The 27,692-nt window shown below is 42.2% G+C and overlaps 1 protein-coding gene across 1 annotated transcript; it reads right to left on the reverse strand.

Moving 5' to 3' along the window:
* LOC115160751 (serine/threonine-protein kinase tousled-like 1-B) lies at nucleotides 1–26,684 on the reverse strand. The gene is made up of 22 exons (XM_029711112.1): nucleotides 26,399–26,684; nucleotides 10,061–10,191; nucleotides 9,824–9,895; nucleotides 8,243–8,281; nucleotides 7,888–7,963; nucleotides 7,731–7,774; nucleotides 7,379–7,474; nucleotides 7,104–7,190; nucleotides 6,910–7,002; nucleotides 6,541–6,651; nucleotides 6,263–6,399; nucleotides 5,873–6,061; nucleotides 5,685–5,751; nucleotides 5,203–5,300; nucleotides 4,790–4,871; nucleotides 4,609–4,700; nucleotides 4,211–4,300; nucleotides 3,959–4,128; nucleotides 3,713–3,848; nucleotides 1,932–2,043; nucleotides 1,738–1,845; nucleotides 1–1,458 (listed from the first exon to the last, which is right to left on the reverse strand). Exons 1-22 carry the CDS (start codon nucleotides 26,505–26,507, stop codon nucleotides 1,288–1,290), a joined length of 2,310 nt encoding a protein of 769 aa, XP_029566972.1. The 5' UTR covers nucleotides 26,508–26,684; the 3' UTR covers nucleotides 1–1,287.
* Between the last annotated feature and the right edge of the window lie 1,008 nt (nucleotides 26,685–27,692).

Below are 27,692 nucleotides of genomic sequence, written 5' to 3' on the forward strand. Positions count from 1 at the left end.
TTCCCTGGTATTTATCATCGTCATCATTTATTGTTTTTACAGAACTGTACATTTTGTACCCAGAGTGGAACATACAGCCCTAAAAATTAAGAGCAACATCAAAAGCAGCAAAAATGTAAAACAAAGAGAAAAAAAAAAGTACAAGAGAAATTGTTAAAGGTCCAATGCAGCCATTTTTATCTCAATATCAAGTCATTTCTGGGTAACAATTAAGTACCTTACTGTGATTTTCAATAGAAAATATGGTCAGAAACAAAACATAGCAATTTCTGAAGCAAAGAATTGATAGTGGTCTGAGTGGGGAGGGGAAAACTAGCTGTTATTAGCAGTGAGGTTTGGAACTCTTATTGATCTATAAACTAATTTACCGCCTGGAGATGTCAGCAGGCAGGCCAAAATTCCATCCCACCACACAGGCAAACATTTCAGGTGGTCTTGTTAAACAGTTCTTACACTAAAGGGCATCATCATAATTATCACAATTTCACAGTATTATTCCAACCTCAGTGTGGTAATGTGTATACAAAACTAAAGGGGGGGAGAGGAAAAAATAAATAAAAATAATCACTGCACTGGGCCTTTAAACATTTGTACAGAATGGTACAGCTGCAGTTCGAAATCTGAAAATCGTCTTCTGTACAGCAAATATACATGTACTCTCGAAGAAATTCATTAAAATCTTACCTGCATAGGATTCTGTACATTGACATTTGGTTATTTTGTGCATTCAACATTAGTATGCTGCCTGGGCCTAAATGACAGATCCCACATATGCTAAAAATTACATTCTCATGGCTAATTGTACAACTCAAAACCCAACACTTTCTGAAAATAAAAAACATACAGCCAAATTGATGGTGAAATCATTGCAGATCTACAAAAAAAAAAGAAAAGACTGTCCTAGAAGTTAAATCACCCCTGTGGGACCATGTTCATTCTTCTAAACGGCGGGCTGCCAGGTATCCCTTAGGCCCTGTAAGGCTTCCACCAGAAAGTGTCCAGTCACAATTATTTAAGGTACTGTCTGTAGCAGTGCTCTAGTCAACCTTCACAAGGTAATTTACTCATATTCTTTTAAACATCCATTCATTAATAAGTCTTTAGTAAACACCCATTTGAAATCCAGCACAGTCCAGGCAAAGGCCAAATTCCACACCATTCAGTCTGCAGGGTCCAAATGCCTTCCATACACCACTGGTTGGCAGGCAGCTCCTCTCCCACACACCTGGTCCTGTGGGGGAGAGGGCTCTGCAGGCGTGGTGCAGCCAGTCAGTGCACAGCCGGCCCTCAGTATGAGATGATGCTGGAGGAGGCAGGTCCTGAGCCACCAGCGCCCAGCTGCAGATTCCCTGAAGAGCTGGACCTCCTCATGTGAGGGAGCAGGTAGGAATCCCTTCCCAGCTGGTGAACATCAAACCGGTCCTCCTTCCTGTATGCCAAGCAACGCCTTATAAAGGCCTTGGGGAATAAAGGAGACATCATTCAAAAAAACAAAGCACTCAGAACCAATTAAATGAAACATTGGAGCAAGACGCTGAGTATGATGGCGATCATGACTGGACAGAAATGCATCTCACAAGGGGCTGTAATGTCGGTTTATCTTATATGAACACTAGATGTCTCAACAAAAGCAATGTTTATACAGGAATTGCTAAATCATAAAACAATCCCAAAATATTAAATAGAAGTGACAATTGCAGTCAGATGGTAATATTCAGAACAACTTCTCCCACAGACCTTTGCTTCATTACTGGCAACAGGCTTGACAGGAAACTGAACTTCGGTTGCTTTAAGAATTGTGTTCTCCTGCAGGATATCCTGCTGAGACTGATTGTGACCAAATGGCTGAAAGATAAAAATAAGGCGACGAGTTAAGTGTTGTAAAAATAAGTTATTTTATTAGTCGATAAAGCCAGTTCTCTAACACTTACTTTTCTTCCATATAAACACTGGAAAAAGATGATGCCAACAGACCACACGTCCACCTTGTTGGAGATCTTTGGAGGTTCTTTGCCAACAACAAAACACTCAGGAGGCAAGTACCTTTGAGAGAACACAAAACAAAAAAATCTGTCCATAAGTCTAGCATCATATCATCAAAATCATGTGCTGGTCCTGATACAGAGCCGTCAGAAAGTATTCGTACACCTCGACTTATTCTAAAGTTGTGTTACAGCCTGAATTCAAAATATATATATCTCTCACCTATCTACACACAATACCCCATAATGACAAAGTGAAAACATGCTTAGACATGTTTGCTAACTTATTGAAAATGAAATACAGAAATCACATTTACATAAGTATTCACACCACTGAGTCAATACTTTGTAGAAGCACCTTTGGTGGCAATTACAGCATTGAGTCACCTTGGTTAGGTCTATCAGCTTTGTACATCTAGACGTGGGGATTTTCTCCCATTCTTCCATACAGATTGTCTCAATCTCTGTTAAGTTAGACGGGGAGCAGCAATCTTCAAGTGTTTCCACAGATTTTTAAATGAGATTCAAGTCTGGGCTTTGGCTGGGCCACTCAAGGACTTTCACAATCTTGTTCTGAAGCCATTCCAGTGTTGCTTTGGCTGTATGCTCGGAGTCATTGTCCTGTTGGAATGCAAATTTAAAGGTCATTTGCACTCTGAAGCAGGTTCTCATCAAGGATTTCTCTGTATTTGGCTCCATTTCCTCTATCCCTACCAGTCTCCCAGTCCGTGCTGCTGAAAAGCATCCCAATGCTGCCACCACAATGCTTCACGGTAGGGATGGTGTTAGATGGGTGATGAGCTGTGCCTGGTTCTCTAGACACAGCACTTTGCATTCAGGCCAGAGTTACATTTGTCTCATCAGACTACAGAATCTTTTGTCTTATGCTTGGAGTCGTACATATGCTATTTTGCAAACCCCAGGCATGCTGTCATTTGTTTTTTTCTCAGGAGTAGCTTCCGTCTGGCCACTATCCCATAAAGACCAGATTGGTGAAGTGCTGTAGAGACTGTCGTCCTTCAAGTTCTCCCATCTCAGTTAAGGAACTCAGTAGTTCTGTCAGAGTGGTCATTGGGTTCTTGGTCACCTCCCCGACAAAGGTCCTCCTTACCCGGTTGCTGAGTTTGGTTGGCCAGCCAGCTCTAGACCGAGATTGGGTAGTTCCATAATTTGTCGTCTTTTCACAAATGATGGTGACCACTGTGGTGAAAGGAAACTTTTAACACTCTAGAAATGGTTTTATACCCTTCCCCAGATATATGCCTCATCACAATTTTTTCTCAGAAAACTACTGAGCTACTCCTTGGGCTTCATGGTAGAATTTCTGCTCTGACATGCACTGTCAACTGCGGGACCTTATATAGACAGGTGTTTCTTTCTAAATCATGTCCATACAATTTGGCCACCGGTGGACTCCAATCAAGTTGTAGTGACAAGGATGATCAAAGGAAATTGAATGCACCCAAGCTCAAATTGGAACGTCAAAGGAAAGCGGTGTGAATACTTACGTAAATTACATATTTCTGTATTTAAAAATTAGCAAAAAAAATTCCTTTGTTTTACCATCGTCATTATGGGGTATCATGTGCAGATGGGTGAGAGAAAAAAAAAATCTACTTAATACATTTTGAATTCAGGCTGTACCAAAACAAAATGTGGAATAAGTCAAGGGGTGTGAATACTTTGAAGGCACACTGCTTATTTATCCATATTTGGTGGCAGTTCACTACCAGTAGGTCCCTGCTCCTTGTGAGGTCAGGTCCATGCCATCTGCACCGTAGCTGTCATCATCCATGATTTTGGACAAACCGAAGTCTGTGATTTTGATTTCCCCACAAGCTGTGCCATCCACAAGCAGGATGTTACCTTGAAATTGGAACAGAACAAATGAGCACATATCCTGTGTTCTGAGGCTCTCTTTACAGATGGAAAGGTAACCATAATATCCCTGCAGTGTGTGAAGTGTGTCTGTTCACCTGGCTTGAGGTCATAGTGGATGATGGGGGGCTTGATTTCGTTCAGGTATCGGAGAGCATTCACAATCTGCATGACGATGGAGCGGGCCTCCTTTTCTGACATTAGCTTGTGCTGCTTCAAGTAGAAGTCCAGGTCATTTCCTTCACAGTACTCCAAAACTGTGCAAAACCTGTGAGGGCAATGTGTAAAAGGCAGTGATGAGAGGATGTCATGAGGACATATCGTCAGTATAATGAGGAAGGGTCACCTACGTGTCTGTGTCCAGTGAGAAGTAGTCATACAGCTTGACGATTCTGGGGTGGTCCAGCTGCTTGTGTATTCGGTACTCTCGACAGGCGTGTCTGCAACAAGGTGAGCAGTGTTACCATGGGCAACCAAAGGAATGACTCAAGACAGTAAGAGCGCAGAGAGGTGGAGGTATGACTGATTGATTGGCTAACCCAGACACTAAGCTTACGGACTAGAAAAACCAAAGGCTTAAAGCCAGCGAATTACACACAAAACTGTGCCATTGTTATAGTAATTCATAAAACTGACTCTGCTTTTCTAAAATGATCTAAAGCAGAGCAATGCTTTTTAAAAAGTTACTTTTCACAGTGTTGATGAACAGAACATGGCAAAAGTGGCAATTATTTAATGTTGAACATACTTGTGATAGTTCTCTTTTTTCTCCTCCCTCCAGTTCTTGTTGAGCTGGTGAATTTTCACAGCAGCATACCGTTGCTCAATCAAGTCAAACGCCTATAATAAACAGAAGAGTTCTGACTGGTCTATTCAAACAAAGACTTGCAGATGCAACTGATGACACATGAAAACTCCGATAGACTCACCTTGTAAACTTCACTAAAGCCTCCTCTTCCCAGAAGATGCAGGAGTAGATACCTCTCGTTCAAAGTCGGATGGTCTTTGAATCTTTAGCGGGAGAGAAAAAAAAAAAAATGTTAGCAATTCATTACGAACTTAGTCAAATGGTAGGACTTCCACCAACACAAAGACGACTAATCCCTATAAAGACATTAAGTCGGACCTTGTTACTGAAATGCTAGTCGGTGAAAAAAAACACTGGCTCATTTTACCTCAAGTTGCAGAATGGAAAACTGACATCAAGAATGATTTTTAACGTACTGTGAAAAACACCATGACATGGCCATTACTGCCTCACTGAACAATCTATGGTTGTCAGCAGGAGCCCTTGTGCGTATGCCCTGACGTCACAGAGATTCATTCCAGTGATAAGACTCACTGTGAACTGTCCTCATTATTTATTCTCTTAAGTTCCCGAATGTGAAGGTTCCGCACTCTCTCCAGACGCTCCAACTCCGCCTGGATTTCAGCTTCTTCCTGTAATGATTCACACAAACAGACATAAAGAGGAACATCAGAGGACTGACTACAAGGAGAGGGGAGCGCATCAAAACCCACTTCTACACCGAAGCTGACAAGTCATTTTAAAAACTAACGGTTGACGTGGTAGAAAGTCTGTCTAGGGAAATCTGTCTGATGCTTAATCCCTAGGAAAACTAATAATTCAATATACTATAAGGTTTAATTTTTTTTTTTTTTTTAAAGAATCCACAGAATCTCTAGGCAGTCATCCTGATATAGAACCACTATTAGTTTGTCTTATCCCCATTTCATTGTCTTGATGAACAATGTGACATATGAAACAATGAAAGGTCATCTCATGTTGCCTGGCCCTGCCAGGTTGGGCATCTACACACTGACCTTTTTGAGATGCCCGAGTCGCAGTTTGTAAATCTCCTCCTGCTCATGGTACTCTGCTAGAGTCAACCTTCGGAATGAACCAACAAAATTACTAATGAAAGCAGCAGGATCAGGCATACATGTTCATAGATATCTAGCGTCTTATGCATTTAGGCTTAACCACAAGTAAGGAGGACAAGGGCACTCACAGCTGAGGTAGGCTGGGCTTGAGAAAGGGATCGTTCTCCGCTCCGTTCACTGCCTTGGTTTTGCGTTGCTTTGGCTCAGAGTTTGTGGTTGGTGCTTGGGAGTTGCTGGAGGATGGGGGTTTCCTCTTTGCTAGGAGTTTTCTCTGCTTCTCGATTTCCTCCCTCTGTTGGTTTATCCACTCTTGCTGTCTGCAGATAAAGATGTTATATCCAATCAATACCATTTCCGCTACGCTTGCGTTTAACCCTGGCTAAGGCTTTAGAATAAAAAGGGACATGTTGTACTAATTCTACAGATGTCTTTGATACCTGGTTGAAAGAGAAATACATGTAGCTTGCCAACCACATCATAGTTGAAAGTTAAGTTGACCTGGAGACTAAGGTACTCACTTGACTAGGTTTTGGAAGGCAAAGCCATCTGTCCACTGCTCTGTGAAGGAGGCGCCATGTCGTACAGTGGTAAAATGGCCTAATCGTAGTCTGTCCTGCATACTCTTCTCCCGGCACGCCTGCTTTTCCTGGGTGCTCTAAGCAACATATGCACAATGTCAGACATCACGGACTGATACGCAATACCTGATTACTCACACGGAAATGCAAAAGACTTGGCACAATGTCAAAAGCCAGACATGCCAGGCTTTAGACATTCCACTTTGAAATGAAAGTACCTTTTCTATGAGCAACTTCTTGCTCATGGTAATGCATTTATTTAAGCGTTCTTTGTACTTTTCAAGTAATTTCTGTTGTTCATCTATCTGTCTCCTGAGATCACAGTTTGCCTATGGAGAAACACACATTAGGTTAATCATTACAATTCTAACACCCAGGACCTCTAAACAGAATTAAGACGGACAGTCTAGCATGGATAACATGCATTATTGTAAGTACTTTGAGTCCACTGGCAGCACACCGAGCTGTGTTTTAATTGATCCGTGTTGTTGTGCCAGAGTATTACATCACTGACACTTGAAGTTCTTAAGTCCCTCATTGAGTTTATGCTGAGGTTCTCTTTGTGCTCATTAGACAGCTTTTCTTACCCTAAGCAAATCATCTATTCTGCCTTCTTTTTTCTCAAGGTCCAGGTTCTTGTTACTTTCAAGGGCAGCCAACTTGAGCCCCGTCAGGTCAGTCTGCAGCAAAAAACAAATAGAACACATTCTTAAAATGCTCCAACACAATGTCAGTTATTCAAAAAGTGCTGAATACACATACTAATGGATGTCATCCTCACCTGCACACATTTGACTGCTAACTGCTTAGGATGCATCACATGGTCCCCAAAAGACAGACTCGTAGGAGATGAGCTGTTTTGCCTAATCTGAAACACAAGGGACAACAATTGTTTGCATATCTAATTGTACCATCAATATTACTTATAAAAACAGACTGCTTAAAATAGGCTGGTCTGGCTCTGGGCTGTTCTGGCCTGGACAAGGATACTTACCGTCTTCTGTTTCAAATGGCAACAAGCGGTAAATGAATTGAAGTGGATATGGGGTAACTTACACTGGAACCCTGCGCAGTGTGGGAATGTGAGTTCTGGGGTGAGCGGATCACTGGGGGGAGACCTCTCACAGGACTGGACCCGTTCCCTCCTTGGAACTGGAGAAAGAGAGGCCACCAGTGTGAGTGCCATCATTGCCTGCCACTTGGCAAAAACAGAGGCACAGAAAGCCTCCTTTATGTTAGGTTCTGTTTACTGCCTCTGAGTGAAATGGAGCTTCATTGATATTCTCCAAAACAAAAACACCTCTCAGATGAACACCAAACGTGGTGCTCCAGCACACAGGGACATTAAGAGTAGAACTTTAATTTAAAAAAAAAAACATTTAGCATGCTCCCAACTCATGTAACTTACATCAAAATAATCACTAATTTTGGGTCCTCGCACGATAGACTTCCCTGTGAGAGAGAAAATACATTTACCATTTGACTTTCATTTATAAATTATGGCCATCATACAGCAGTGACTATATGTACCCGGAGCATAACAGAAACAGCTTAAGGGAAGTTACCTTGGCTGCTCTCTGATTGGATATCAGGTTTCCTTTTTCTTCCTCTGGATGATTCAGAGTGTTTCTTTTCAGGAGTCTGTCCAAGAAAAACTGAGTTTAACCAATAACCACCATCATCTGGTAGGTTGTACAAGTACAGTTACTTTCCTTGAAATGTCAAGATGAGGATGTAATGACTGTTCTGAAAAACAAAAGCGTTGTGAATATACTGTAGCAGCAGCAAAATGCCTAACCTACAGCCTGCTAGGGAGTTCCTGAATGTAGGTGAACTGACCGACCACTGCTGTCTACCGCCCAGCAGATGACAAATGAAGGGGAACATAGCCTAGTATTCCAAATACAATGGAGTACCTACCGAATATGCAGGAGAGCTCCCCCTTTTCACATCGGAGCTCTGCAAACACAAGAGGGGTACAGAGAATGAGTTCAATGTAATGAAATACATAACTAATACCGTTTATAATTAGCCTGTTTTGACAGAGATTCATTGTATTGGAAAGCTTAATAAGACTGTAATGGAAGAATTTCAACAGTTGAGAGAGGATGTTTATCTATGGCCAATGCAGCCTGTTGGCAGTTTTGGGCCACAGGCTGTGAGAAATAAAGACAAGAAAAGCAACTACAGCAGGTAACTGTGGCACAAAGATTAACTAGCCTTTTCTAATGTCTGATTCAAATCTCAATGACAGAGTATACACACACTGCCCAATTCTGATCTTTTGACCAATCACAGATCCTCTTCAGAACTGATTTGATTGGGCAAAAGACCAATTAGTTAAAAATGGACTGCCTGTGTAAACGAAGCCTTCAGGAGCTAAACTTATGAGGGGAAAAAAACAAGATCTCCAAATAACAAGGAATAATCATGATCAACCAATTTAATTAATTACCAACCAACAAGATAACATGAGGATTCTTTCTGCCCTACAAAATAAAAATATTAAAATGCTTAAACTGAGAAAACCCAAACTAAATCAAAAAGGAGTAGCCAATTTCAGCCGGGCAGAGGAATCCTCGTAATATTTATGCAAAACCCCAGGGCCAGGACAGAGCCTTGTGCAGAGAATCTGCTGACAGGTGCTAGTCTGATTGAGTGTGTCAACAGTGCATCATTAGGGAGTGTATGACGTATGGTAGCATCTGTGTGGGTGACATCTGTGCAGATTCAGCAGCAGAGGAGGCCAGAGAGGATTTATTCTGCCTCCTCTCCCCCCCTCGATCATGCTCACACACAGGCCTCCATCAGTGACTTATTAAACCAGTCAAACTGTACAGAAGGGAAGGGAGCAGACAGTCACCTGCACAGTCGGGTTGCTAGTATACGCACACACTCCACTGCAGTGCTTCAGGCTTCTTTATTCCAGACAATGTTGGAGCCCACCACCCCACACAAACAGGCTGCGACACTGGAGCCCCTCCCAAGTTGGAAGCCATTTGTGTTTTGCCTTCATTAGCGTAGAGCTGTGCTGCCAAACACAGGAAAACAGCGTGGAGGGAGGCGCAGACGCAGCATGACGCCTGTGATCAGGCTGCCCTGGCACAGACCGTGTTTGTACAGAGAGGTGAGAGCTTGTGGCATGATGCGTCACAAGAAGGCAGTTTAATTACAACAAGATTCCGCACATTTTTATTCTCTCTAGAGCTAGCTCCATCTTAGGTTGCGTCTGACATTTTCACCAGTGACAGAGGACCATGAGGGTCCAGCTCCTCTCCCCCTGTGGGATCTCCCTGCTCACACCAACCAGCCCACATCTAACATCCAATTAAAACATAGGTCTAATCCAAACAAAAGGATGGAATGTCAAAGACAAAAAAACAAAAAAGCCTTGGAAACCAGTTATATTGTCTGACAAGAGCCCGTTCAAACAAACATGTACATTGATTCATTATATAATGTTTCATTAAAACTGTAAGAACATCATGTTAAGAAACATACCTCTGACTCTTTGTCACTGGAGGACCCCAGGCTTCCAAAACTTTGATTTGAGCAGTCATTGTTCGTCATGCCCTGAAATCAAAAACAGAAGTACGTCGTAACATTCTTCTGAAAAGAAACCATGACAACTATTTACTTTATTTTTGTTACACAAAATAAGCCTGACAGACAATTAGACTAGCTGAAAACATGCAGCCAAGTGTATGGGGATCAGGGGTTTGAGGCAAGCGCACACACTTTGGTTCCCCCGCTGGTGCTGCCAGTGCTGCCCCCGGTACTGCCCCCAGTGCCAGTGACCGCGCCCATGAAGCGAGCCTCCAGCAGCTCCTGTCTCCGGGGGTCCAGGCTGTGCAGCTCCTCCATGGTGCCTGGAAGAGAAGAGAAACACCGTCACAGAATATTAACCACTTATTGCCTACTGTTCCTTACATCCTCACATTCCTCTCAGTCATCCAACGCTGCAGAGTAGACCTGACTGCATCATGATCATCACTTCTATGTCAGGCTTTATTTGAAACGTTTCAGTAGAACATTTTATGAATGGTGACCATTAGAGTAGGACGCCAAGCCTCAAAAAGGCTTTTCAGTCAATCATATTTCACAGCTGTTAGAAAAGGCTCACAAAGCTGGTTTGTGAGCCTTTTCCCACTCACAGCTGTCCCCTTGTGTTCGTTCTGAAGGTGAGATGTTAATGAGGCAATGCAGTCCAAATGAAAGTGTCTTGAGTTTTGTTTGTGTGTTCCAGTCTTGTATGGGGAGGGGGTCACTGGGACAGGCAATGTAACATCACAATGTTTATGTTGCACCTTATGGAACTCTTAATTTATACCTACGTCTACCTATTCTTTTAGGCCTATACAAAGAAAACCAGAATGTCTGGCTCTTTTTACAATTTCTTCATGACAAAATTGAGACAAACTACAGAAAGCACACTGAAGTCCACCCCTATCTATCTGAAAACTGTTGCATTTCATTGACTTGATCTGAAGCTTCGACCATAACTGAGACCAGGTATACAGCTAATTCAGTTTCAGGCTGATACAGGGATACTTCAGGATTTTGGCAATGAAGCCCTTTATCTACTTCCCCAGAGTCCAATGAACTCGTGGATACCATGTTTATGTCTCTGCATGCAGTTTGAAGAAAGTTGCCAATTAGCGTTAGTGCAATTGCTAAATCGCGTTAGCGAAATTAAGAAGTCTACGGTAACTGCTAGCATGCTAGTAGATACAGTACCATAGACTTCCAGTCATTGTGCCAACGCTAGTTAGCACTGGCTCGCAAAATTTCCTACAAGAGATGCAAATTTTGGTCAATTTCGTTGCCGACTAACCAACCCCTATTAACCGGTTAACAAACAGTTAAATTCGTTCCAAACAGTAAAATGACGTGACAAACAGAAAATGCTATGCATGGAAGGAACTGACATTTTTCATTAAAAGCTTAAATAAAAAACATGCAACAATAGCAAGCCTATCCTCTCATATTATTGAACATGAAACTACAGTAATGAAGCAGAGACTGGAACACATTTTCAAACATTTGCCAAAATCCAATTTGCGGGAAGACACCATTCTAAAAAGACGCATCTGATGCGAGCCGTTTCATGTGACAGAGATGAACATCTCCGTTCGAAACTTTGAGGGAAAATGTAAACATGCAACAACGAGGACGGGTTGTTAATACGACTAGGATTGTGCCTTTGGCTTCTGGACAACTAAATAAAGTTGATATGAAAACCAGTACTGAGAGAAAGTCTGAATCTCAGCTGTTTCATGCTGCTCCTCCCTCTCCCACTGCTCCCTGCGTCAGTCATTTTTGTTGTTGCATGGGCTGCATCTCAATCTACTGAAGGGCAGCCTTTCGAATCTGCGGTGGAAGGTGGCCGAGGTACAGCTGTGTTTGTCAGACCACGAGACGCCTCGAAAAATTGAAAACGTCTATCATCCGAACAGTTTGGCATACTAACTAATATGACCACTCAATGGAAAGATGAGCCCCTCACTAACACAGTGATGTTCTCGGTTTTACTCTAGTAATGGGTACCGACTACCAACTTGTTTGTAGCGTCCAGTTTGGGCTACGCACTAATATGACCCGTCTATGGAAAGGTGAGAATCTCACAAACATGTCTGTTGTTTTGCTCTAGGACGCCCACGAGTCTCACACGGCTCGTCTGAAGGTATGCCGGGATCAGTACAAAAAAATTAATTAAATTGTTTTTTTTAAATGAATGGAAGTATACCAAACATTAGGAAAAACAGTGCATCTGGCACCTACTACGATACCCTGTTCAAAACGCAATTAAATATTTTGTCTTCCCCATTCACCTTCTGAATGGCACACATAGACAATTCATGTCTCAAAAATACTTCTTTTGACCAGTCTCCTCCCCTTCATCTACACTGGTTGAAGTGAATTTACCAAATGACATCAATAAGGCATCACAGCTTTCAGGGCCTAAAATTAACACCAGCCATGTTGGCGGGTGGTCAAGGCTCCACAGAGTGAGCATTTCACTTCCATTTGTCAAAAGTTGACACCTGCTCATTCCAGGGTTTTTCTATATATTTTTACTATTTCCTACATTGTTGAATAATAGTGAAGACATCAGAACTATGAAATAACACTTGGAATCAGAACAGACTAGTAGCTGTCCACACACACACAAACATACTTTTGGGTCATGTAGTATCAATGTTTAAGTTTCAACTGCTAGGGAAGAGAAAAAAAAAAAAGCTGCAGCTGGTCATACTCAATTTCACATGCACATATGACTAGTCACGTTACCACGGTAACTTCCCACACTTAAAGGGGCAGGTGAATTTCTCTCATCTGTAATATTTTTTGTGAAGACTTCAGTCACAAAATGTATGAAATTAAAATATACCACATTACTTCTTACTAGTAGTACATTTATGGTTTTAGGAATATTACAAAGCACGCTCATCTGCTTTTGTGTTTTGTTAGTGTAATTGCAAAAAAGAAAACTATTTTGGTTGTTCAAATCTGAGTGGGTGGTAGATTTTTAAATCTACCTGCCACAGTGGCTGTGGGACCAAAAATATAATTAAATGCCGTGATAGCTTTCACCTAGTCAGTCTCATGAAAAGAGCAGGTGTTCTTAATGTTTTGTATACTCCATGTACATTGTAGTTTAGTGCCCCAAAATGTAGTATTTCTTATAATCGCTCATACTGTATATAGGACAGACACTTTAAAGTAGAACTGAGTAACTATTTCGCAGATATGAAACAGATAATCCTAAATCAGTCAAAACTATCAAATTCCCAGTTAATGCTACAAAACCAACTTTATAAGGTTTTAAAAATAGGTTATATTTGACTCAATTCCATGATGTACAGTAAAGCATTGTTGGCAGAGTAGATGGATGCAATTCAATGCATGATTAATATAATTCACCAATACATTTCCTGGTAGTCCCAAAAATACTGCTATCAGGTTGTAACTCACAGCTGGCCTGGTATATTGTTTGCAACCTCCACCCATTCAGGATTAGGACTGGGCGATAGGGACAAAATATCATATACCGATTTGTCACGTTTGACGGTATTAGATTTTTTTTAATAATAAATACTCAATATGCTTTGAGTAGTTCATGACCCTAGGGTGGCAATACAAATAAGTTATTTCAAAATGGGGCTTCAATACAACTCTAAACAAAAATACATTTATGCACTTTTATCATCATTTCCACACTGTGCCACAAAGCATGATACAAGCCCCAAAAAATCAAGACATAGTTAATTGGTGAACTATTGGAATCATGGAAATTATGATTATTCTATAGTTGGAAACAGTGGGAAGGACCTAGAATAAATTGTCTGACATGAATAAGTCAGTGAGGAATTATTGACAGAGTAAGAACCAGTGTTGGTCAGTGTTTCCAGGTGGCCCCAATTAGATGTTACATTACATGTTCCCTTACTTCACGTAGCTAGTTAGGTGAATGAATAGGTTGGCTATTACTCGCTGATAAGCATGTTTGTGCAATGGTATCTTATCTAGGCCTACATCAGAATCGGTACCAGGCTGTATTAGCCAACTAGCTATGTTTGCTCTGACTCTTAGAACATTTAGCAGGCTAGCGATTAGCATTAGCAGCTAACAAATTATTTGAGCAAAACCTTGCTAATAAAAGACAAACTAGCAAACAGTAAGATGCACAAACAAATAGTGTAATTATAGAACGCTTGTGGAAAGCAGCATGTCACCAACATTGTTGCATCCATCGGCCCATGCAGAGTGAACGGCAAGAAAGTGCTTGGTCCAACAACTGCTCTCTCCTTGAGTGACAGGGGGCAGGGCTTGGTGTGGTTAGTGGCATGCAGCAGCAGGGAGAGAGATGAGTCAAATATAAAACAGAGTAAACTATCAAAACGGAATTTACGCACCAGAGTTGCATATCACAAAGACCCCTTTCTGTGTTTACAAACGAGGGAGATGTGTGCAAGTTGGTGGCAGAACACCAGTTCTTATTGAACGCCAGCAACAACAAATACATCTGTGAGTGGCGTCCGTGTGTTGTGTACTGGAAAAGGGTCTATTTAACAAACCAAACATTGAAACACTGTTATAGAAGATAAAGTAAAAACTCAAACCGGTCTGTACATCAATACCGGTATACAGTAAAATATGGCATACCACCCAGCCCTATTCAGGTTACACCGTTTCAGTTAATGACTCAATATTCTGGACAAAAATGGATGAAAGTAACTAAGGCTGGGAATGTCAATACAATCATCTGTGGATCTATTGGGGCGGTATGCAAATTGAAGTGGGTCTAGAGTGTAAGGTAAAGTGGAGGTGATATAATCCTTAACTAGCGCCTCAAAGCACTTCATGATGACAGAAGTGAGTGCGATGGGGCGACAGTCATTTAGTTCAGTTACCTTTGCTTTCATGCGTAAAGGAACAATGGTGGACATCTTAAAGCAAGTAGGGACAGCAGACTGGGATAGGGAGAGATTGAATGTTCGTAAACACTCCAGCCAGCTGGTCTGTGCATGCTCTGAGAACACAGCTAGGGATGACGTCTGGGCCGGCAGCCTTTCGAGGGTTAACACGCTTAAACGTCTTCATGATATCGGCCACGGAGAATGAAAACCCACAGTCCTCTGGAGCAGGCCGTGTTATCCTCTAAGCAGGTGAAGGTGTTTAAGCTTGTCCGGGGGTGCAAGACTGTTCGCGACATGGCTGGTTTTCGCTTTGTAATCTGACTGTCTGGAGTCCCTGCCACATATGTCTCATGTCTGAGGCGGTAAATTGCAACTCCACTTTGTCTCTGTAATGACATTTTGCCTGTGATTGTATACGAAAGGCATAACTGCACTGTTTGTATTCAACCATATTCCCAGTCACCTTGCCGTGGTTAAATGCAGTGGTTTGCGCTTTCAGTTTTGCGCAAATGCTGCCATCTATCCAGTTTTTGGTTTGGGTAGGTTTTAATAGACAGTGGGAACAACCCACCCTACACACTTCCTGATGAACGCAGTCATTGTGCACGTCAATGTTATTCTCGAAGGCAACCCGGAACATATCCCAGTCTGCATGATCAAATCTTTAAACAATCCAATTGGTCAGACCAGTATAGCATAGACCTTAGCACAGGTAATTCCTGTTTAAGTTTCTGCTTATAGGAAGGGAGGAGCAGAATGGAGCCATGATCTGATTTGCCAAAGGGAGGGCGTTGTAGCCATCCTGGAAGGGAGAGTAACAAATTTGTTTTTGAAGTGCAAGTACTACAGGCAATGTCTTGATAGAACTTTGGGAGCGTTTTCCTCAAATTTGCTTTGTTAAAGCCCCGAGCTCCAATAAATTGCGGTCTCAGGATGTGTGGTTTTCAGTTTACACAAAGTCCAGTGTAGTTCCTTGAGGGTTGTGGTGGTATTGGCTTGAGGGGGAATATACACGGCTGTGACTATAACATAAGAGAATTGTCTTGAGAGGTAATACGGTCGTCACTTGATTGTGAGGTATTCTAGGTCGGGTAAACAAAAGGACGTGAGGTCCCTGTACGTTATCACAATCACACCATGAGCGGTTAATCATTAAACATACACCTCCGCCTCTTCTTCCCGGAGAGTTCTTTATTCCTGTCTGTTCGATGTACTGAGAACCCAGCTGGCTGTATGGACGGGCACAGTATATAAGAAGAGTCATGATTCCGTAAACCAGTATTTTACAGTCCCCAGATAGACATCGGGGAGCTGAGCTCGTCTACTTTACTGTCCAGGGACTGAACATTAGCAAGTAATACACACTCGGAGGCGCTGGATGAAGTCCACTCCGAATACCCCTTCCCGCCGGCAGCGTCATGGAGCAGCCTCTGGGAAAAGTTTGATTACCAGTTGTGCATTTGGTTTGCTAATTTAGTAGCTAGTTAGCCATCTAGCAGAGTGGTTTGCTTCATCCAAAATCAAGCATTTGCTTGGTAACAGCAGAATACCCTGCTGGATCAAGAGTAGTGATGCACCGATATTACATTTTTGGCCGATACTTTCCTTGCCAAAAAATAAAATTAAAATAAAAACTGTACCGATAGTAAAACTTTTCGCGGCCTTAAGCATTCTAGTACAGTTAAATAGTTAACACGCACATGGACACAGCGGTCTAAGGCACTGCATCTCAGTGCAAGAGGCGCCACTACAGTCCCTGATTCGAATCCAGGCTCTATCACACCAAACATCCACAGCATGACAGTATACCCAGAGAATTATTTCAGAACAGGGCAGAATGCTTCAGGAAACAGTGCTTCGACAGTGGAAAAGTCAGCTAGCAAGGCATTGATGTCATTTTATAAAAGGTGATGATAAGCAGAAATAAGGGAGTACTATCTCATTGTAGTTAGATGTGAATTTCTCTTTCAAACAATCCCCTGGCCTTGTACACAGCTAACATTATCCAAAGCAAGCAAACCTATCAGTAGCTAGCTAAGTAACAGTACAGATGAAAAATGATCAGGCCTACTGTACAGCTTACTGTAGAAATGATTGTTGAAAACAAGTCTAGGTTGGAACCATTGCTGTTAAAATACAAGTCATCATTTTTATTCTGAACTGGAATAAACTGATTGAAGCAAGATATATTTTGAAGCAAACACACTCATACAGTTCTGGGTTGCTCATCTACAGCAGGAAGCAGTCTCCTGCCTAACTGAGAAAGCAGTAGATGTTCTGGTCCTGTTTGGCACCAAATACCTATGTCAGTCAGGGTTCTCAACTTTGGATTACTTAAACAAGTACAGAAACAGTCTCAATGCTGAGCATGACCTCAGTGTTACACTGTCAGAAACTGAGCCCAAAATAGACCTGCTTGTTGAAACACCTCTAGTTAGGACTGTGTGTGTTTTAACGGTCTACATCCGTGTGATTGTTTAAAAAACAAATTGAATTTAACCTTTATTTAACTAGGCAAGTCAGTTAAGAACAAATCATTATTTACAATGACGGCCTACCCCGGCCAAACCTGGACGACGCTGGGATAATTGTGCACAGCCCTATTAAAACTTCAAAACACGGCCGGAGGTGATACAGCCCGGATCAGTTTATTCCAGTTCAGAATAAATAAAAAAGAGACTATTTTAACAGCAGCAGCTCCAACCTTGGCTTTCTTTCAACAATAATTTCTACAGTAAGATGTACAGTAGGCCTGATCATTTCTCATCTGTACTGTTACTTGGTGCAACACTATCAAAAAGCCTGCGTGTCTGTTCTGTTATCAGTTTGTTCCAGTTCAGAATGAAAATTATTTATTTAATTTTAAACAGCAACAGTTCCAACCTAGACAGATATGTAACAGTTTTTAAAATGGGGGGAAATAAACATGACTAGCTATTTATATGGCCATTTCATTGTTATTTGTTTTTGCCTATATTGCATTTGTTTTGGGCATAAGGGCAATGAAATGTACCAATATTTACATATAGTTGCATATGTTCCTAAGCTTGGGTCCCAGGAAAAACACAGAATTTATCATTTGGGTCCCAAGCTAAAAAAAGTTTAAGAACCCCTGATCTAAAGTCACAGTGTTGCTACCGCCTGTAAAAACTCAGTCCAGTTCAAAGTGAATGATGGCTGGCCCTTGTGGCAAATGGCTTATTTGCATAAAGGCCTACTGTAGCTCTGGTTGGCTATGGCACACCGGTCTGTAGACTCCCATCCTGGACTAGGCCGATGTTTAGGTTTTATTTACTCCATTGTCTATTAATTGTCCAAACACACAGCCTGCTTTGCCACTATATTGCTATAGAATTTTCACATTTACAGAATGTTTGGGAATGACAGTATGAAAACAACCAAATAAGTAGTCGCTTATCAGAAAATGTAAAAAAGTTGTCCTTCTTCCTGGGGGTTAAAAGGGGTCCTAAAACTCCAAATCAAACAACTAAATGATGTTCTTAGTAACAGCTAAGACTCTTAAGGATTAACTGCAAGATAACAAATCGGGATTGACTAGGAATCCTGAAGACCTTCAGAATACACTTGAAGATTAGTCCTGAGGAATACCCCAACCATAAAAAAGGTTGCAGAGAATCTGTTAAAAGGCATTATCAAAGAGCTATCCACTTAGAACTAAAGGATGTGATAAAGCAAAACTAATGAGGATTGTTCCCTTGTCAATTTCCTGAAGTTTGAAATGTTTAATAGGCAAAATGTCTGGTTACTTCATGTCTGAACAGAGAAAGGGAGATGTAATGTCCTAAATTTATACTCAAGATAACATTTTATAAAACACTAAAATAGCTTAATCCCAGTACGTGGCTGACCACATTCTGCATAGTGAGTGTTCAAGGCAAACCAAACATGACACTAGGTGCTCTATATCAAGACACTTGTGTAATATATAAGTATGTGGACTCCCCTTCAAATTAGTGGATTAGGCTACTTCAGCCACACCCGTTGCGGACAGGTGTATAAAATCAAGCACACAGCCATACAATCTCCATAGACAAACATTGGCAGTAGAATTGCATTACTGAAAAGCTCAGTGACTTTCAACGTAGCACAATCATAGGATGCCACCTTTCCAACAAGTTAGTTCGTCAAATGTATGCCCTGCTAGAGCTGCCCCGGTCAACTGTAAGTGCTGTTACTGTGAAGTCGAAACGTCTAGGAGCAACAACGGCTCATTCGCAAAGTGATAAGCCACAAGCTCACAGAACTGTTCAAATAAACCTACCATTAAAATGAAGTCATCTTCCCTCAGTTGCAACACTTACTACAGAGTTCCAAACTGCCTCTGGAAGCAACGTCAGCACAAGAACTGTTTGTAGGGAGCTTCATGAAATGGGTTTCCATGGTCGAGCAGCCGCACACAAGCCTAAGATCACCATGCGCAATGCCAAGCGTTGGCTGGAGAGGTAAAGTTCGCCGTCATTGGACTATGGAGCAGTGGAAACACGTTCTCTGGAGTGATGAACCACGCTTCACCATCTGGCAGGCCAACGGACAAATCTGGGTTTGGCGGATGCCAGGAGAACGCTACCTGCCCCGATGCATAGCGCCAACTGTAAAGTTTGGTGGAGAAGGAATAATGGTCTGAGGCTGTTTTTCCATGGTTCAGGCCAGGCCCCTTAATCTTAAAGCTACAGCATACAATGACATTCTAGACGATGTGCTTCCTACTTTGTGGCAACAGTTTGGGGAAGGCCCTTCAGCATGACAATGCCCCTGTGTACAAAGCGAGGTCCATACAGAAATGGTTTGAGATAGTCATGGATGACCTTGACTGGCCTGCACAGATCCCTGACCTCATTCATCCCAAAGGTGTTCGATGGGTGCTTGGAACCACGACTGTGAGCCAGGCCTAATTGCCCAACATCAATGCCCGACCTTACTAATGCTCTTGTGGCTGAATGGAAGCAAGTCCCCGCAGCAATGTTCCATCATCTAGTGGAAAGCCTTCCCAGAAGAGTGGAGACTTATAGCAGCAAAATGTAGGGACCAACACCACATTACTGCCCATGATTTTGGAACGAGACGGTCGACAAGCAGCTGTCCACATACCCCTGGGTCATGTAGTGTACGAGTTTCAATAATAGCCTATGCTAGATCTTTATCATTTCACATGTAAACAAGGATTTCAACGAGTAGGCTACATCCTAGACAGAGAATAGGATTGGACTGTCTCCCTCAAGCCTAAAGGCCTCTGGGAGACAGCTGACAAGGCCTTGCTCTAACAACCGCTCCATTTTGTATCAACAAAGGGCTATGAGGTCTCTTAACACCTGTTCAGTCAGTGCATCATGTCTGCTGCAACACTTCCTCTGTCAGAACTAATGCCAGAGAGACACTGATTATTTACATATCTTACCAAATGCAATGTCGGTCAAAAGTGAATCTACATCTCAGGTACTGCCATAAATCTTCTAAATTCTGCTCAACTATCCAGTAAAGTTAAAGACAGGGTGGAGGAAACGCCTAAATAAAAGCCAAAGATGTACAGTGAAGGGAAAAAGTATTTGATCCCCTGCTGATTTTGTACGTTTGCCCACTGACAAAGAAATGATCAGTCTATCATTTTAATGGTAGGTTTATTTGAACAGTGAGAGACAGAATAACAACAACAAAAAAATCCAGAAAAACGCATGTCAAAAATATTATAAAACGATTTGCATTTTAATGAGGGAAATAAGTATTTGACCCCTCTGCAAAACGTGACTTAGTACTTGGTGGCAAAACCCTTGTTGGCAATCACAGAGGTCAGACGTTTCTTGTAGTTGGCCACCAGGTTTGCACACATCTTAGGAGGGATTTTGTCCCACTCCTCTTTGCAGATCTTCTCCAAGTCATTAAGGTTTCGAGGCTGACGTTTGGCAACTCGAATCTTCAGCTCCCTCCACAGATTTTCTATGGGATTAAGGTTTGGAGACTGGCTAAGCCACTCCAGGACCTTAATTTGCTTCTTCTTGAGCCACTCCTTTGTTGCCTTGGCCATGTGTTTTGGGTCATTGTCATGCTGGAATACCCATCCACGACCCATTTTCAATGCCCTGGCTGAGGAAGGAGGTTCTCACCCAAGATTTGACGGTAAATGGCCCCGTCCATCGTCCCTTTGATGTGGTGAAGTTGTCCTGTCCCCTTAGCAGAAAAACACCCCCAAAGCATAATGTTTCCACCTCCATGTTTGACGGTGGGGATGGAGTTCTTGGGGTCATAGGCAGCATTCCTCCTCCTCCAAACACGGCGAGTTGAGTTGATGCCAAAGAGCTCCATTTTGGTCTCATCTGACCACAACACTTTCACCCAGTTGTCCTCTGAATCATTCAGATGTTCATTGGGAAACTTCAGACGGGCATGTATATGTGCTTTCTTGAGCAGGGGGATCTTGCGGGCGCTGCAGGATTTCAGTCCTTCACGGCGTAGTGCGTTACCAATTGTTTTCTTGGTGACTATGGTCCCAGCTGCCTTGAGATCACTGACAAGATCCTCCCGTGTAGTTCTGGGCTGATTCCTCACCGTTCTCATGATCATTGCAACTCCATGAGGTGAGATCTTGCATGGAGCCCCAGGCTGAGGGAGATTGACAGTTCTTTTGTGTTTCTTCCATTTGCGAATAATCACACCAACAAGGTGACAACAACTGTTGTCACCTTCTCACCAAGCTGCTTGGCAATGGTCTTGTAGCCCATTCCAGCCTTGTGTAGGTCTACAATCTTGTCCCTGACATCCTTGGAGAGCTCTTTGGTCTTGGCCATGGCGGAGAGTTTAGAATCTGATTGATTGCTTCTGTGGACAGGTGTCTTTTATCCAGGTAACAAGCTGAGATTAGGAACACTCCCTTTAAGAGTGTGCTCCTAATCTCAGCTCATTACCTGTATAAAAGACACCTGGGAGCCAGAAATCTTTGATTGAGATGGGGTCAAATACATATTTCCCTCATTATAATGCAAATCAATTTATAACATTTTTGACATGTGTTTTCTGGATTTTTTTGTTGTTATTCTGTCTCTCACTGTTCAAATAAACCTACCATTAAAATTATAGACTGATCATTTCTTTGTCAGTGGGCAAACGTACAAAATCAGCAGGGGATCAAATACTTTTTTCCCCTCACTGTATATCCTTTACAGACATCAGGTTTCCTCAAGCAGTCAGTGTGTCCAGTACAAGCCCCTTTACTATGGCCAGTACTGTTCATGGTGGTTTCCCACCAGCTTGTGGTTTACAGCACCCACAGACAAGATGACACAGTTCCTCCACCTTGTCTAATATGAGCCTGGAGAACAATGCAGGCCTGTCTCCAAGACAATTCCCACAAGTGTAGTAGGCCCAAGGGACCTGGGCCTGGCTGTTTCACTTGGCTTTAACAGAGAGCACCAACGTATCAGAGCTGGAACAGAGAAAAAACATGTACATCAAATTCTTCTCTGGCAGTTCTCTTAAAATCAAACACCCTTACATCAACCTATTAACTAAACTACAAAATAGGTTGTTCTGAAAAAATGTATGCGAGAGCTAGACTGTCTAAAAATATGCCAGATAATGGTTCCCCTACATTGATCGCTCATTAGTGCTACTGTTTTTAAAGTGCTGCCACCAGTGACATGGCAATTGTAATTTGTTCCCTGTACTGGCTTCACATCAAAATCCAAAAGAACCATCTGGCTACCCATCGTTCCAATCCACTTTCCTCACCTACAATTTCAAATTCCCCTGAGAAGCAGAACACTCCTGTTCATCTTACGAAAATGTCCACTGCAAGAAAAATATTTCATTGCCAGGTCATAGCCTACTTGTATAACTCATATAATATACGTGCTACCATTCTATGTCAACTACCCTGTAATCTATATTAGAGAGTTTGCTTTTCATCTGCAGTCTGTGGATGCTGCAACACCAGATGCAGGCAGTCTCTCTCAAGTGAAATATACAAAAGAAAGAAAAAGACAACACCCTGGGGACAAAGGATCAGATACCACAGCAGGTTCCAAGACACCCAAGATGGATGCCCCTTAAGCTCATTTGTGGAGTAGAGGTGAAATAAATGTGGTGCACTTGGGCTCTAGGGAATCAATGTACAAACCCAGGACAGTGCAGTGCAACAACGCTATGCATCTCCTTTTGGAAAGATGCATTTGATTTAATATAATTGTATGTAACAACTGCCCAAGTGGAACAAGGTATTTTCTATTCTTCACCAATAGTGTAATAATAAGCAGCAGTTATGCACAACAATAACATTTTATAGTTAATCAAAAGTAGAAAGTTGAAAGAATGTGACAAAATGAAACACCAGCCATAATTTACAATATAGCCTAACAAAAACAAGCGAGGTTAAGGTGATGGAGTGTGGTAACGTTATGGCTTGCCAGTAGATATTTCAGTGCAACATGAAGTAACTTGAGAAATGTCATGTAACAAGGATGACGTAACAGTAAATAACACTCAACTTAAATGCCAAATATCATCATCTACTTCAGATAGCCTAATGATTTTAGGGTTGAAATGAAGCACACAGACGGGTGCTAGAGAAACACCCCTCAAACTGTTCTGAACCAACTCGTAACCTGGAAAAGCTTAATCCACAAGATCTAGGTTGTCATGTCACTTTCATTTCCTTATGATAGTCTGAAGAACCAGGCTACTACACGGCTCTCACTTTACAACAGCATCTCAGTGCATGCTCTCATACGCGTCACCATTAACTTGGTAGTGAACACACCACACAAAAACTATGGTCCTCTTAAAATAAAAGCATAATCTTGCGTTGAGCGCACTTGATCTACAAGCGTTTCCATATTTAAAAAAGCCAGGAAAGCGTGGAGTGTAAGCCCTCTCTCTTTGGCAAGGAGGGATGATTTCCTAAACATTCTGCATAAATATGTAGCCAATACATTCCAAGCAACCAAATTCAAGCCCCTGCGCAAGCCAGTGGTTGAACCCTTAGAATGCTGTGGATGTCATTTGAGCTCCATGCTGTGCAACATAGTGTCCACCTGTTGATGACAGACACTTGGACAGTCATTCAAAAATCCCATTGGCATAAGGCTAGGCCTATAGCTTAGATTCAGATCAAAATAAATGGCACAATTTGTACCCAGTTTGTATAAATCCACCAGAAAATGTATCCTGGGTTACAATTCTTTGACAACTCTCAACTATTGGCTAACTAGAGGATGCAGTTCATCTACTCATATTTCAACACTGAATGTTTTCCCATGCATGTAGGTCTTAATGTCTAATTAGGTAGTGAACAGAGTAAGTTTAGTACGCATTAGACAATTGTACTATTTTGATGCAGCTCAGTCTACTTTCTTCACATCTGTGGCCTTCTATACTAAAGGGGTACTGTGCTCAGTATTGTTTGGGTTACAAACAAAAAATATAGCCATCTACGGAACGTGACCAACTAGCACAATGTCTAGAAATCAGTTAATCACTGCTGACAGAACATTTGCTCTAAATACATTACAGGACCAAAAGTATGTGGACACCTGGTCGTCAAACGTCATTCCAAAATTCTGGGCATTAATATGGAGTTGGTCCCCCCTTTGCTGCTACAACAACCTCCAATCTTCTGGAAGGCTTTCCACTAGATGTTGGAACATTGCTGCGGGAACTTGCTTCCATTCAGCCATGAGCATTAGTGAGGTCGGGCACTGATGTTCGGCAATTAGGCCACGCTTGCAGTCGGCGTTCCAATTTATCCCAAAGGTGTTTGATGGGGTTGAGGTCAGGGCTCTGCAGTCCAGTCCTTCCACACTGATCTCGACAAACCATTTCTGTATGTACCTCGCTTTGTGCACGGGGGCATTGTCATGCTGAAACAGGAAAAGGCCTTCCCCAAACTGTTGCCACAAAGTTGGAAGCACAGAATCGTCTAGAATGTCATAGCATAGCTCTAACCATGAAAAACAGCCCCAGACCATTATTCCTCCTCCCCCAAACTTTACAGTTGGCACAATGGATTGAGGCAGTTAGCGTTCTCCTGGCATCCGCCAAACCCAGATTCGTCCGTTGGCTGCCAGATGGTGAAGCATGCTTCATCACTCCAGAGAACACGTCTCCAGTCTACTTGCGGGGGGGGGGTTGTTTGAATTTAGAAAACACTCAGTTAAAATTAAATAATTTTGCTCCATGAAGGTATCCAGCATGTACACCGGCATCTTGTCCATTTCATATCTTCTCTCAATGAGACAGGTGGGTGTCCACCCCAAAGTGCTGCATATCATGGCACTCACCTGTCTCGATCAATGAGAGAAGATTTGAAAATAGACATAATTGTGGCATGCCAATCTCCTTTCCACATCATTTAACACCTGATTTACTTAACAAAATGCACATCAATAGGTAGTCCAGGTAAGTCATGACATGGCACAAGGGGGTTTTTCTTTGTTCTCTATTGCTCCTCAAGCAAAGGGGAGGCCGATGACATAACGTCCCATAAAACCAACTCCATGAATGCCCTATTCCTTGAAGTTTGCAGTCGTGCCTAAAAAAAACATTTTTTTTTTTACCCTTTCGTGTGTGTACTTTCCGGGATTTATCCTTGGGATTTCGCTTTTCAATAGGAAATGTTCAAAAACGCACTGGAGGGTGTCTTTAAGGCCGTCAAATGATCCGTGCTAGGCCAAACAGTACCTAACATGTAATGGCTAATGAGCATCACATTAGCCCGCTACATCGCCTCAACATCTAGACTTGTGTCGTAAGTAATACACTGCCCAATTACAAACTATTGCCACCGTCCTGTCCACGCAAGCCATTGAAAATACATGGTGTGCCCTCATTAGCATAGTAATAGTTGGATACCTAATTTAGTCAATGAGTGCAATACAATTATGATTACAACCCCCAGTTTCTGAATCTGATATGGTCAATTGTACATCGGGTTTCCACAGCAGTGTACCTAGATGGTTACTGCAATAAAAAGGTGTCATCCCGACTTCATGTCAAAGGAAAGGAGGGTCGCCAGACTTGCATTTGCTAGCTATCGATATATATTTGTATATCATTTCATACAGTCCACAGAATTCCGTTTAGATCTGGCAATACTGAATCCATAGGTCATCCATGTCATCTCTCGACCCTGATTTAAATCTGACATATTAGCTTGCTGTCTAGCAAATACAACATTCAACAACCGATAATAGCTAGCTAGCTAACGCTGTCAACGTAGCTAGCCGGTGGAGACAGCTAGCTAGCAGTATGTAGTTATTAAAACTACCTAGCTATATTAGCTAGCTACCTTAGCTGGATAGCAAATTCTCTAGTGTTGATAACTTAGGCTACTACAGTACTGTAGTCAGTTAGCCAACTACTCCACTTCAGCATGGAAACATCTACAATCTTCACTTATATTGCCAACAAAGAACTGTATCAATAGTTTAGGTACTGTGGCTAACGTTCCTCATGTTATTTCTCATGGACATTTGCAGACACCACCAGCAAACACTCGTCTGTAGTGGCTAGCTAGCAGGCTGCTGCACACCATGGCTTCGGTGTTAGTCAGTTGCAATTCATTTCAAGATGATTCTTAACACGTACCACAAAACGACACACAAAACATGTAACTAGCAAATACTTTTGTTTCAATAATATAATTTTTTACCTCCCTTGGCCTTCACCACTGCCGTGATATGTTGCTGAGAAAGGGACGTGGAGATCTGGGACCAAGATGGCGTCCCCTCCAAACTTCCACTGTTACTTTGGACACTCATCAAGCTACTTTTTGAAACGACAAAGCAAACAAACACCGCTGTCAGTGGCAGTGAAATCTTGTGATTTTTTTAAACCTGACAATATTTAGACATAAGTCCAGCTGCCATCAGTAACCTCACAAAATGTTGGAATTTAACATTTTTGGACACAACCCATCTTAAGACCTCTGCGGTGGATCTTTAAGTTCCCTTTGTAAAATGAATTTAATAAGCTACCTTACATCAAACGTCACGCATCGTGTGCAAACATTATCGCGAGGTTCATGATCCTAGGCAAAAATGTCACTAGTGAAAAAGCCATCCAAATTGTGTGGAATAGAATATAGTAATTTAAATACTGTATTATCAGTGTACATTTTCATTTAGAAATTGATACAGCAGTACATAGACATGCACACACATGATAAAATATGTAATACAAACATAGCCGTGGGAAGTAGGGGTGCTGCAGCACCCCCTGATAAATCTTGAAGCAAAGAATATATATATATATACTGCTCAAAAAAATAAAGGGAACACTTAAACAACACATCCTAGATCTGAATGAAAGAAATAATCTTATTAAATACTTTTTTCTTTACATAGTTGAATGTGCTGACAACAAAATCACACAAAAATAATCAATGGAAATCCAATTTATCAACCCATGGAGGTCTGGATTTGGAGTCACACTCAAAATTAAAGTGGAAAACCACACTACAGGCTGATCCAACTTTGATGTAATGTCCTTAAAACAAGTCAAAATGAGGCTCAGTAGTGTGTGTGGCCTCCACGTGCCTGTATGACCTCCCTACAACGCCTGGGCATGCTCCTGATAAGGTGGCGGATGGTCTCCTGAGGGATCTCCTCCCAGACCTGGACTAAAGAATCCGCCAACTCCTGGACAGTCTGTGGTGCAACGTGGCGTTGGTGGATGGAGCGAGACATGATGTCCCAGATGTGCTCAATTGGATTCAGGTCTGGGGAACGGGCGGGCCAGTCCATAGCATCAATGCCTTCCTCTTGCAGGAACTGCTGACACACTCCAGCCACATGAGGTCTAGCATTGTCTTGCATTAGGAGGAACCCAGGGCCAACCGCACCAGCATATGGTCTCACAAGGGGTCTGAGGATCTCATCTCGGTACCTAATGGCAGTCAGGCTACCTCTGGCGAGCACATGGAGGGCTGTGCGGCCCCCCAAAGA

This window comes from Salmo trutta, chromosome 24, assembly GCF_901001165.1.
Source record: "Salmo trutta chromosome 24, fSalTru1.1, whole genome shotgun sequence".
Lineage (NCBI taxonomy): Eukaryota > Metazoa > Chordata > Actinopteri > Salmoniformes > Salmonidae > Salmo > Salmo trutta.

What these genes read in the sequence shown, in the direction of transcription:
- LOC115160751 (XM_029711112.1), bottom strand. Translation starts at nt 26,507, where the DNA reads ATGAGTGTCCAAAGTAACAGTGGAAGTTTGGAGGGGACGCCATCTTGG. An exon ending in CCAGTGACAAAGAGTCAGAG is followed by an intron (nt 8,282 to 9,823) that starts GTATGTTTCTTA and finishes TTGTGTTTGCAG; the next exon opens with AGCTCCGATGTGAAAAGGGG. An exon ending in GACTCGGGCATCTCAAAAAG is followed by an intron (nt 5,301 to 5,684) that starts GTCAGTGTGTAG and finishes GAATCATTACAG; the next exon opens with GAAGAAGCTGAAATCCAGGC.